The sequence below is a fragment of the Schistocerca gregaria genome, chromosome 7, assembly GCF_023897955.1.
Source record: "Schistocerca gregaria isolate iqSchGreg1 chromosome 7, iqSchGreg1.2, whole genome shotgun sequence".
NCBI lineage: Eukaryota > Metazoa > Arthropoda > Insecta > Orthoptera > Acrididae > Schistocerca > Schistocerca gregaria.
In genome coordinates this window covers 543,893,675-543,907,012 of record NC_064926.1, presented here as the reverse complement: position 1 = coordinate 543,907,012, position 13,338 = coordinate 543,893,675, and the positions used below count along the sequence as shown (strand labels likewise).

At 37.9% G+C, this 13,338-nt stretch overlaps 1 protein-coding gene across 2 annotated transcripts; it reads left to right on the top strand.

Annotated features, from left to right (window-relative positions):
• Nucleotides 1-639: 639 nt before the first annotated feature.
• On the top strand, nt 640-10,381 carry LOC126281831 (60S ribosomal protein L17). Of its 2 annotated transcripts, none has more exons than XM_049981065.1 (5): nt 640-746; nt 936-1,024; nt 1,943-2,077; nt 8,648-8,843; nt 10,192-10,381. In XM_049981065.1, the coding sequence occupies exons 2-5, from the start codon at nt 944-946 to the stop codon at nt 10,335-10,337; spliced, it is 558 nt and encodes a 185-aa protein (XP_049837022.1). In that variant the 5' UTR covers nt 640-746; nt 936-943; the 3' UTR covers nt 10,338-10,381. The 2 variants fall into 2 exon arrangements, with proteins under 2 accessions (XP_049837022.1, XP_049837023.1); XM_049981066.1 differs by lacking the exon at nt 640-746 and adding an exon at nt 765-826.
• The last annotated feature ends 2,957 nt before the right edge of the window (nt 10,382-13,338 follow it).

The following is a 13,338-nucleotide window of genomic DNA, read 5'->3' as shown; positions in this document are numbered from 1 at the left end:
TTTCCACGACAACTACAGCACACGAGACATTGATAATTTTAAAGGTAAAGTTAAAGATAGTAATATATTTAATATTGAGCTTGGTACTTTAATCTTTTGGTGGGAAAGTGCTATTATTCTCTTAAGAATTGATTGAGGAATTTGCATAGTTTGAAAGAGGTACTTATTATTTTTCGTTTACTGAAAACTATAATAAATATTCGTGAGTTTGAACAAGGTAATTACGTATTTTATTTTTTGCACTCAAAACTGTATTACTGATTTGTGTAGCTGTACCTCAGAAATTTGCACAAAAGAATGTAAACTTTTGTATTTCCCAGAAAATGTTCTTAGTGTAAAATTTGGCATATTTCTTGTACAATACATCAAACGTTGTAATTATACAAGTTTTCCTGGTGAAATCGTAATTCAGTTGGCAAATTTGTATGAAAGAACCTTTTTCTCTTCAGAAGCCGTTTTGGGTCCTGGTTTTCTTTTTAGGGGTACTAGTAGACTCACACAGAATAATTGTGATCGCCAATAAATACAGCAGCTCTATTTCCATTGCAGAGCGTCACCAATCCACGGCTCTACGTCTTGTTTGAAATTGTTGGACAAATTGTTGGTGTGTAGTGCGGACGAGTCGAGCTACCGATTGCTGCGATATCGCTTGCGACGCATCGCCTGTTTGGCCCATGTTGGCATCACTGTTAACAAAACACGAACTTCCTTTCCGTTTTCAGAGCTCCGTCGTGGAGAATAGGCATGTGAGTATTGAAGTAATCTATATGCATCGTTGAAATATATTTCATTTGATTTCACTGCACCGTAAATTAATTGCTGCAATGTATGTTTTGAATGTGTGTTAGACTCTCTTAGCAAAAAGAAAAAGGTCTTGTATCTCTTTCAAGTTGGTTGCATACCATCTTCTAAACCTAAATTTGTTTTTATTGCAGAGTTGGAGATGGGGCGGTATTCACACGAACCTGACAATGCTACAAAGTCGTGTAAAGCACGAGGCTCTAACCTTCGTGTCCATTTTAAGGTTGGTTGCTACAAATTGATCTTGCAGATAGGTCATATCTATGCCAGGTGATACTTGTGTTCATGTGCGTTATTTTGCATTTCGAATTGTGCATTGCAGCACTAGGCGAAAACGAGGAACAAGGCTTAAGGGTATAAAGGGCCGTTAAGTGGAAGAGCACCCAACCGAAATTTGTGATGAGAACCACATACTCAGTAGATTTCTAGGTTAGGTTTTAAGTACTCCATTTAGGTTAAAGTGTTCCAGTTGTGAGACTATAGACACAAACTTAAAACTTATCGTTATTTCTATGTAGTTAACGGATTTAAACGTGCCCGTGGAGACTACATATGTCCCTAGAATCTAGACATATGTAGTTGACTGACTGTTAATACGTAGTGTCGGGTACAGTTTTAGTGTAAACTTTCTACAATGTTCTTTCCGGCTGGATGCAATTGTGTGCATGGACTTTGGGCTGTTCTGTAAACGTCTAGTAACCTCCATTAAAGTACTGTTGATGACATTACAGCTTAAAGCAAAATGTATTGTGAACTTTATTACGCTCGACCACTTAACTGCCGAATGCATGTACGTGACAAGTTTGATTTTAATTTTTCTAGGTAAGAACAACATTGGTGGAAATGTCAATTTCAGTTTTAATAGCAGTCAGAGTTTGCAATGCTCTTTAAAAATTCAAAACAACTTTTCTCTAGTTGATAGCAAAGCCTGGAAGGAAAGTGCTTTGTTATTAGTGGCAGACTAGTTTATCACTTTGTATGTAATTCAGTTCTAAAAAGTTAAAACTTACATTTTTTAAGTACGCCTCAGCATGAAAAATGACAACTGCAAATGTTTCAAATATAATTGGTTTTATGGATACAAAGTTGGTAGGTTTTATGGATACAAATTTGGTATAAGTGTTTCTTTGTTGCATACTAGAATACAAGGGAGACTGCAATGGCACTGAGGCGAATGCCACTGAGGAGAGCTGTCAAATATTTGAAGAATGTTGTTGAGAAGAAAGAATGTGTTCCGTTTCGCAGATTCAATGGTGGAGTTGGTCGTTGTGCTCAGGTAAGTTTGATGAAAACATTGAGATGAGTCAGTCAGTTGCATTTTGTAGTAGTGATGTGACTTTCAAAACTATTTGTTTAATATGTGGATGTAGTTAGGAAAATAAGACTTTGCTATAATGAGGGTGTGTGCGTTCATTCCAGTTATTTCGTGCAAGTGGTATTACTTCCCAACAGTGCCTGTTAGTGTCATGCAGCAACCAACGTAGTGCTTAATCATTGAGGTTGATTGTAGGTTCCTTGCTAATGATTATAGAAGTCATTAGACAATGACTAACACTGTTCTGGCAATATCATGCTGGTTTCTGTAATATTTGTCTATAACTAGGATGTGTATAAGAAATGTCATCTAAAGCAAATAGAACAGTACAGTTGTTTAGAAAGTGTTAATACAAAGTTGTGTTCCAGAATAAGGGATTACTGTTTCCACCAATAGAGCCAAGTATTGCAGCAAAAATCAGAACAATTGGTCGTACATTCTTCAACTGGGTTGCAATTTCTTCCATTCTTACACAAAGATTATGTAAATAGGTTCATTTGAGCAGTTACCAGAAAGCGCCAGATAACAGGCTGTACTGCGCATGTGCAGCTACAATGGCTTAGGCAGCCCGTGCTTGCTCTGCTCATACGCTTTTCGTCATATTTCTGGTGGGGCATCATGTGACAGTGTAGCCGTGCGGCATGTTGTTGAGAGGACATACTGAGTTGTACTTACAGAAATTGTTTTATCACATCCCACACAGATAAATGATGGAAATAAGGAAGTAGTTCTTGGCAAAATATCATTTCAAAATTACTCCACAGCTCAAAGTACCATAAAATTGACAGATTAATTTATTTTTTAGATTCGTACTCTGCAATATTATGTAGCATTTCCAACAGGTTTATTACATCTACAAAGCACTGCAAAAAGCTACTAGGATGGAATGCAAATTGCTTGCAACAAAAAATACAGTTTGTTGTGTAGCTTACACCAGAATAAAGGACAATAAATTTCATGACTATTTTAAAATGTGAAAATTAACCTGCTTGTCTGTGAGGCAAAGAAACTGTACAACTGACAGTTTATATTCTACTCTAGGAATAAATATGAGGCCATGTGGGGAGTTAAAACGATAAAACATGGTGTGCTGCCAGTCTAAAATTTGTCATAGAATGACATTCTATAAATTTGACGTAAACACAAATTAAGAAATAACTTCAGGTCCAGAGGAAGTACTAGACAAGTCCTTGTGATCGAAAAACACTTTCACAGACGGCAGGTGTATAAAATTCTGCTACAGCTGTCATTATATTTGAAACAAAATATTTCGTTCAAAACTACTGACAAAATTTGCCTACTTAGCTTAAAGTCAATGTTCACATATGTTCGTACGTATATTGCATTAAGAGATCTTATAGTGTCATAAAAGGAACACGAAATCGGACTACTCCAGCAGCATCGGAATTTCATAAACCATGCTAAACTGCTTCATTCCGCTCCGATTGCACATTTCTATGTCCAGATGGACTCTGAAGTATCCGATATTCAGCTTTTTATGTGGTTCTTGTGAAACCAATTTTCTTGGAGGTCCAGTACTGTATTCTCATGTTTGGTTCTTTATTATGGTATAACGTCATTCGTCCCAGAAAATGAAAATTTGCACTTTAAATTGAACGAGGTTGAAAGTAGACAATAGTGCAAAATGAAACATTTCGTTTCAAATAAACTGCCTCAGCAGAAAAAACTAACAGAAGCAAATTTCTCTATAAAACAGGCAGTAATGGCCTCATTAAGACATTAATGGTTGATTGCTAATAACGTTGAAATAATATACAATCAGAAAATTGAAACTTCTAACTTTTTGGTCTTTCATGGTTATGAGAATGTATATTAATTCACTTAGTGGCTCCTGGCTACAGAAATCTGTTTTGTTTTCATTTGACGTGGGAGTTGTAAACGAAGACACAAAGCATACACAGGTCACGTGGGGAAGGACCCCCCCACACACTAAAACTCAGCTTGCTCTGCGCATGTGCGAATCTGGCAGCTTGGGCGTGCCAGGAAAATTTTTCCGGGTTGCTTCTGGCTACTTTCTGCTACTGTTCATTCACCAAACAGCCACACTCCCAAGTTGCCAGAAGGGGAGAAAGGCACTGCTCATATGCGAATGCAGCTCTGCGCACGAGCCTGCCGGCAACTGCTCATACGAACCTAATAACAAAACATTGTAACACTAAAATGCATCTTGAAGCCAAGCAGTTTTAACATAACCATTTACACTAGGAGACAGCAATCTCAGGCAGCATTTACATTGGGTTTAAAACATGTTTATATGCAACACTGATTGTCTGCAGCTAAGTTCCTTAGTGTCTCTGTTGACACTACCTACTTGCTGTGTGGGTTGTGAGTGCTCTAGCTGCAAATTGTGGTGCCTTCAGAGGAACAGCCACATGTAAGCATTGCCTTAGCCTAACACTCAAGCATAGTTCAGATTTTCTGATTATCAGGACGTAGTATTTTCTCAGTTGGCGAGTGTTCATCAGACAAGGATATTGTCAGGAGCCCCTCCAGGGAAGTATGTGTCTGTTTTTTATACATGCAAATGATTTGGTGGACAGGATGGGCCAGCAATCTTCTGTTCTTTGAAGATCATGCTATGTTGTATGGAAAGGTGTTATTGTTAAGTGATTGTAGTGGGATACAAGTTGAGTTAGACAAAATTTCTGGTTTGTTTGGTGAATGGCAGCAAACCTCTAAATGCAGAAAAATGTAAGTCAGTGCGGGCAAGTAAGAAAAACAAATCCATAATGTTCTTGACTACAGTATTAGTAGTGCCCTGCTTGAGTCATGTAGTTTAAATATGAGCATAGTACTGGAAAGTAATAAGAAATGGAAAAGGCATGAGAGGATTGTGGTAGTGAAGGCAAATTTTTAGCTTTGGTTTATTGTTAGAGTTTTGGAAAAGTGTGGTTCATCTGCAGTGGAGGCTGCATAAGGAACACTAGTCAACCTGGTTTTGAGTGTCGCTAATGTTTGGAGTTGGTATCAGGTTGGGTTAAAGGAAGACAGTGAAGCAATTCAGAGACAGGTTACTAGATTTGATTCTAATAGATTCTAACAGCTCCCAAATATTGTGGAGATGCTTTGGGAACTCGAATGGGATTCACTGGAGAGAAGGCATTGTTCCTTTCAGGGAACACTATTGAGAAAATTTAAGAAACTGGTATTTGAAGCTGACTGCAAAACAATTGTCACCAACATTTTGCATAAGGACCATGAAGATCAGGAGACATTCAGGCTCATGTGGAAGCATATACAGTTGCTTTTCCTCACTATTTGTGAGTGAAACTGAAGGAATTGACTAATAGTGGAACAGGGTAGGGTGCCTCTGCCAAGTACCATATGGTGACTTATGAAGTATGTATGACAATGTAGATACTCATGGCCCAGTGTTGCAAGTGTAGATCAACTCTTTTCAAATACATAAAAAAGAGTGGTGACCATGTTAAGAAGTCGGGCACAGCTCAAAGTACAAGGAGTCAGTGGCTCCCAGTGCGTGACACATAGCTACTGTCAAAACTTACAGGTATTCCTTGTGACATGCAGTTTCTTAATAAAATATGCCTTGTGGACAAAAATTTTCAACTAAAATTTCCACAATGTAAGTTTGTACCTATGATGTTTGGATCTACATGTGTGTGCCAGTAACTTTCTTCTGCAGTGGAGAGTACAGAATCAACCCACAGAAGCTTGCCAACACACTTCAGCTTAAAAGTGTACCATCACATTAGTGGTACTCAGAAAATGACATTGGTGCTTTAGTGAAAATAAAAATGAGTTAAATTTGTTGACATGTTTAATGTGTGAATAAAGAAATTGTAATCACTTTAAACATCTGAAAGTGACATTCTTCAAAGCATCGGTAGTGAAAAATATCATTTTTCGTAATTAGTTATCAATGTTATTCACTCGATCTATTAAAAGAAATGTAAGAATAATTTCATTGCCATTTCTCATTTATGTAACAATATTAAAAAATAAATTTACCATGGAATGCACTAGCCACTTTGAACCAATACATATCCATAGAACAACAGTTGCTGTAGAATAGACTTGGTGGCAAGTTTCTTGTGTGGATCTGCCCTACGTCCCCTCCCTCTCTTATGTTACACATTGTGAACCAGCTGGTTGCTCAATGTGTGAGCATGCTGCCAACTTGTACGAGCAGAGCCGTGAACAGGCATGGTCCACAACACTGAAGCTGTCAGCACAAATTTCATGTTGTGTGTTGGTACTGTATACTAAGGTGTTACCAGTGAAGAGAATGAATAGTAGTGACAATATAAGCAGATGAAGATAAAAGTTTAGTTGTCATGTTGGACAAAAAAATGTGGTGGGAATGATGTGGTGTCAAAGTTGAGTGAGGAAAGAATACGGCTTTTCCTAACTTTTCTAAGCAGTCACCAACAGATTTAAATTCCTAATGAATTTGATACACATGGCATACTTCCTGTGAAGCATACTTTTAGTATCTGGTTTTTGGCAGTAACAATTTCCTTCAAAATCTTATATATTTATTTCGTTTCTTTAGTTAAATCTCAACTAGTTCCTTCCGTTCATGAAGCATTGGTGGAAGGGTTGTGAAGACATTTCAGTTATATGAGTGACATTAAAGTATGTGCGTCACTAGGCATTAAGAAATCTCCCTATTCCACCTGTCAGCTTTGATCTGCAATGTCATCGGTATGACAAACACATACTTCCAATGTATACAAAATGACAACTATTTCATGACATACGCATGCCAACAAAAGTGAACATAAATAGAACACAAGTGCTTTTCACTCAATAAAATAAAACTGTTCGGACCACTGAGGGAAATAAGAGGTTTAGGGTGGGAACAAGCTAAATATATAACAATACAAAACACTGCATCAGTCCAAAACAAATATTACCCAAATAAAATTCAGCTTACGGTGTTAAGCTATTGCTTCAAAACCAACAGGAATTGTGAACTTCTTGACTTATATTGTGTAAATGGAGCCGTGGATACCAAAAACCACACTCCCCTGAGCTATATAGCTCAAATGCAGCTCTCAATACCAACTGGCAAACAAAAATAGAAAGCCACAACCAAAAACTTTGGACACCTTCATAACTCAACAAAACACCACTGAATCCTAAACACAATGACTCGAAAAGCCAAAAACCTTCATATTCACTGGGTCAATTAAAACACAGTTGAAATACGATAAATATGAAGCAGAGAAAACAGCACAATATAGAATAAAGCCAAAACAAAAATTACTTGGGAACAAAAGCCACCCCCCCACACACACACACACACACACACCAGATCCAATAAAAATGCCAAACACATAAACAAAATAAAAAACCATAACTCGCTGAAAACAAAGCACACACTTCCAAATCAGTATTACAGCACTGACTACCCACATACACACAATTACCAGTGATAACTCAGATGAACCAAATACCAGATGCTAAACTGAGCATCACCAGTTGATGCCATCAAATACAACACAATAGCTACAAACACTGCCATAGTGACACCACAGCACCCAGTCACTGTGTATGAAAGTACTTGTAGCACATTCATGTATAAAATCATCATAAATACCTGTTGTCTAGTTTACGCATTTGGTACCAGTTAATATGTGGCAAGGATTCTGTTACTCTCTCCCTGTTAGCCACACTCACTGAAGGTTGCTTTCTTCTATATAAATTCAGTTCTGTCAGATAAAATCTGTCAGTACTGTGTTGGTAAAGACCTCAGTTTGTCTACATCACTGCTACTGCTTTTGAGCATGACAGTATCTTGAGGGAGTTCTGTTTTAACTTGCAATTTTTGTAGGTTGCACATCACATTGATCTCACCTGCCTGGTAGTGTGGTAACATTACGACTAAATATCAGTTATCTTGGCAGGCCAACATGTACTTAGACACTGAGGCAAGACAGTCGTACTATGCTAGATGGAGTAGGTTATATTATGACCAAACACTAGTGATATTTAGCCCTAGCAAGCCAGAAATGTTGTTTCCATTGATCAGTCTAGAGTAAGCCACGAGTAAGTTTAAAAGGTGTAAATATCAACAGTCTAGCAGTCCCAGAATGGCTTTTTGTGATACTTAGTCTGCTTCCATGAAAAGGGCAAAGAATATTCTGTTCTATTGGTTGGTCTTGACCAGTGATGTAATGTCAATTGGTGTAGGCAATGTATGTGAATGCAAGAAACATGATTGTGGTGACAGACTGATAGCTTAGCCTCCTTGAAATAAATCACTACTGATATGACTCTGTAGTAGCCATTTTGTTTTCAACTTTTGTCACTTGTTTCCTATTTCACTGATAAAAAGCCAACAAGTAGTACCGAATGTTCCATATTCCACTTTATCCAAGTAAAATAATTCAGCAGATCTGTTTCGGTTGAAGTGACAATAAGGATGATCTTGTGAAAGGTTGAGACGTAAATTATATTATACAAAAATTTTTATGTTGAAATCTTTGTCCTTGCCATGTTTTGATTTGCTGTGTGTAATGAACTAATGGGTTTTTAAATTCTCAGGCAAAGCAGTGGGGTACAACTCAGGGCCGCTGGCCTAAGAAATCTGCAGAGTTCTTGCTTCAGTTATTGAAAAATGCAGAGTCAAATGCAGATTACAAGGGCTTGGATGTTGATCGCCTGGTCATAGAACATATTCAAGTCAACCGTGCGCCATGCCTGAGGAGAAGAACCTACCGTGCCCACGGAAGAATAAATCGTAAGTTTTTTATTCCTTAAGGTTATTCGTTTTTGAAATATCAATGTTTAAAAACTGCTTTCTGAAATCAGGATAATTCTGCAACTCATTTTGCACAGGTTGTTTACATACAGTGTGGTCTGTTGTCTAGCAGCTCTGTTTTGAGGTTTATTCTGATGGGGACAGTTAGATTCTTTAGACCCTTAGAGTATCTTTGAAATTGTTTTGAAACCTTTTGTTCCGACACAGTTGTGTGTTTGTAAACTGGATTTTGATGTTACTGCAGCTACTTATAGTGTAGTTCTACAGCTGTATATTATTTTCAATAAGTGGTTTTGATTATTAGTAATTAGTGATGTAAGAGGCAGTTATTCTTGGGTGCGCTTGGCCCTTGTGGGGCAAACTGAGGAGCTACTTGATGGAGCAGCCCTGCTTTCATAACCTGACATACTGCTGACTACATGCCGACCCCCCCCCCCCCCCCCCCCCTATATCTGCATCCAGTGATGCATGTGGATTTTCAATGACACGGAGTCCAGTTGGTACTGTTGGGCCTTCCTGGCCTGTTCGGGCAGAGTTCAGTTTTTAGCAATTAAAATGATGGGTTGCATTAACTAGGTGTCTCTTTGCCAGCATTGTTCGCCATGGAATGTGATGTGGAAACATATGGTTCATTCGAAGAATCCATTATTCAACTCTCAACATAGTTTTATTGTACATGACTCGTAGTGTGATCATGTGCTCAGATTTGCAAGTAGCTAGTCATCTGTTGTGACATATTTGGAAATTGAGTGGCACTAGCAAAGTATAATTTTTTAAATATTTGATATTTTCAGACACTGCAACAAAGATTGTGGAGTTATTACGGTATTTCCTTGTGTATTGCTCACTTTGTAGTGCTTACACATGGCCCGTACTACATTTAACCAGATTTTCCAGGAAAACACAAAGCAGTCTTTCTGTTTGCAGAGAAGGTTTAGATGTCATTCGTTGAACATTTTCAGCTGCATATTCTGATCGTCATTTGAAGACGAAAACTGCAAAATAAAAAAATACAAAAGTTTGAATTTTGGCTGTTTTCAAGACCATAGTTTTAACTGTCACTCCTCAGTAGAAATACCTTCTCTTGCCAAGGTTGGATTAATGTTGACTGCTGTACTGGGTGTTACTTTCTCACCCACTGGAAAGCATAAATTTGTGTTAAGCTTCTAGAAAGAAAAATAATTCATTTTGAAAGCATCCTTGGACTGGTCACTTGTGACTGTTGCATGTCTAGTGTAATATCATTTTTACATAATGTAGTAATTTACTAGAAAGTAATATTTTCTTCATATTCTGCACATCTAAAATAATTTTCTTTACTTTGCAGCATACATGAGCTCTCCCTGCCACATTGAGGTGGTTCTCACTGAAAAGGAGGAAGTTGTTGCGAAAGCAACTGAGGAAGAGCCCACAAAGAAGAAAGTGTCAAAGAAGAAATTGGCTAGGCAGAAAGAAAAGATGATGAGAGATTAAGAAGTTGTGAAATTGTTCTTGACCAATAAAAATGTTCTGTATAATTTTGTGTGAATAATTTTAATACATCATTTTTATTCAGTTCATTGTGTGATTCCACAGGTGTATTCTTGATACACGAAACAAGTAAACAGTTCCACTTCTGCTGTATTTTCCTATATTATGTGCAGGAATATTTTGAATAAAGGACAATACAGTGGAGGTAGAATTATTTCACATAGTAATAATTGTCAAGTTGTCAAAAGGCCTGTCAGTGACACAGCATTTCTGCCATTTGGTGAGTGGTCTCCTTTACTTGTAAAGCATACATGCTGCGAGAACTTTCCTTGCTTGATTTACTGTTGGAGTGGTAGCTTATCTTAAAATGTTTACTGAATTAGGTGGTGCAGTGGTAAGGCACTGGACTTGCGTGGTTTGAAGCTCCATACATCCATCCAGATTTGTTTTCCACTAGTCACATAAGAAAAAGTTAGGATAGTTTTTTTGGAAAAAACGTGAGCAATTTCCTTCCTCAATGTGAGCTTTTGCTCTCTGAGCTTGCTGTTGATGGGATGTAAAACTATACTCTTCTGTTCATTAATACAGGTGTTTTAATACACACAAGTTTGTCCATTCAGCACAGACTGGACCATAGCTAGTAAATACAAACATCGCTGTAATGAGAGGCTGGAGTGTGATAATGTTGGCTGTTAAAAACACTTGGCTATTTTGTAACCTGACGTCCATTTTCAGTTGTGACAGTTTGCTTGAGAGTTTAAGGCCATGAATACAAATTCTGAATAAAGGTTTTGGTAACAGCTCTGTGGCATAGCCTAAGGTCTGTAACATATGCGAGGCACTCAGAGCAGAAGTGGACTAACCCTGGGGAAGTCAATGTGGAGGAAACAGGCCTAATAATAAGGGCTCACAGGGAATGGTTTTTCCATGATACATTGCAGCCTTTTAACATGCGTACGATGTAATTGGTTTTTATTGAACAATATTCTGACATAGATACATTACAGACATTAATTATACAGTAGAATATTACCAGTTTTGTTCTGGCTTAGTCCATTTTCACTCAGTAGTTGAACATTCTCAATGACAGGTACATTTATATGGGTCGACAGAAGCGTCCGTTCCCACGCGCCGGCTTTGACCCGTGACTTATGGGTGTTGTCGTGTGTGACGTTGTGACGGTGCGCAGTTTGGTTTGTGAGTGTGGCGTGTTTGTAGATGTCGTGGTTTATTGTGCTCTCTGGTGGTATGTTCAGGATTTTCGTTTGTGTGGTGTAATGTGCTCAGTTTGCTTTTTCTCATTATCCAGAATTGTTAGTGTCGGCTGTGTTTGTAGAGAAATTCGTTTCAGTGAGTTAACGATTTTGTGTGAAGGTTAATTTAGTGTTGTTCGCTGTACATTGTGTGGTAATTTTAGTAAAATTAATCGGTTGCTGTTTTCGTTCAGGTATGGATATAACGGATAAAATTAACAGTGCGCAGGTCAAGGGCAGTGTTAGATCCCAATGTGCGGCTGTGTATGTTGATATTGGTATCGGGATATGTATAGGCCAAGGGAAGTGTTTGATCCTAATTTATGGAATCGGGAGCTGCTGTTGAGCTATATAGGCAAAGGGAAGTGTCAGATTCCAGATGATATTGTGTTTAGTGGTATTTGGGGAGTTTGCGATGTTGATTTTTCGTTTTGTGTGGTTTTGTATGGGGGTGGGTGTCTAAATATAATAAAATTTAGTTTGGCCCGCCCAAAAACACCCCATTTCCCGCCCTTGTCCCGTTAGTGTCATTAGACTTTTTGTGGAAAGTGTGTGTGTGTGTGTGTGTGTGTGTGTTTTTTGTTTTTTTCGATGTATTTTCGTCCTCATAATGTGTACATACTGACTTTATATGCACCATATTGGAATCGTGGTTTATGGTCATTTCCGCCATTTTTGTGACGTCATGGGGCAAAGCAGACGGGCGGGATTGGATGCTTCCGTATTTCCATTTATATGCTTGTTGTTCATGCTGTTCATTGCACAGTCCATCATAGATTGCATGTGACAGTAGTATACATGTTACAAATTACATGTAATATTTTACATTGCTTTCTATAATTTTAATAACTATGTTGCACTTCATAAACATTCACAGGCAATGTTTCTACAGCATTTGAACACTTTTTAATTTTTGTGGAAATCATGAAGAGTGGGTACATAGAGAAGAAAACTAAGCAGGATCCTTCTTTTTTTTTGCCACTAATTAAATGTCCATTAAGATAAGGCAATTGGAGATTGCTGTTGTATGTGGATGTTCGTTTGGCCACATCAATTTCCTGAAACGACTCTCGGCTTTGGTTTGAGCATTTATACCATATTTTGAATATGCTGGCTGCTTCAAACTGCAGTCACTGTATGTTCAGCCATTGTAATTTAAAACTGCCAGAAGACATTTTTTGATTCGTGATGTTTCTTTTGAGTTGTTTTGTTGAAAAACATTCCGCAGTCATATTTACCATGTTTAACAGCTTCCCCCCCCCCATTCACTACATCATTCCAGTGTTCAGGAAGGTAAAATTAGGAAAATACTTTTTTCGTTTGTAAACCAAGCCAAAATCCTTATCACAGGGCAGGTACTAGTGTCCACTAACTAAAAATTTATGCATCATCATTGTGTATATTGTGGATGCCAAAGCAATATGTCCGCAACTGACATGTAGTAGCAAACTCCAGTTGAGATGATCGATGTAGGCAAAGTTTTCATCAAATCAAATGTTACCATCTGTTTTGCTAAGCAAAGTATCACTGTAAACACGCCTGTGCATACTCAGCTTTTTGCTGATGGAATTCACGTTCTGCAATTAACTCCGATCTCTCCTTATCGGCAGTTATATTTACCTCCAAGGTGTCACACGTTTGACAAGTCGGACATTGGTGGATGAAATGACAAATTGCAGTTTTTGTAAAAAATTTTGTGGAAAATTAAATGAGAAACAGGCATTTGCTCCTCTGCACTGTACAGTGAATAC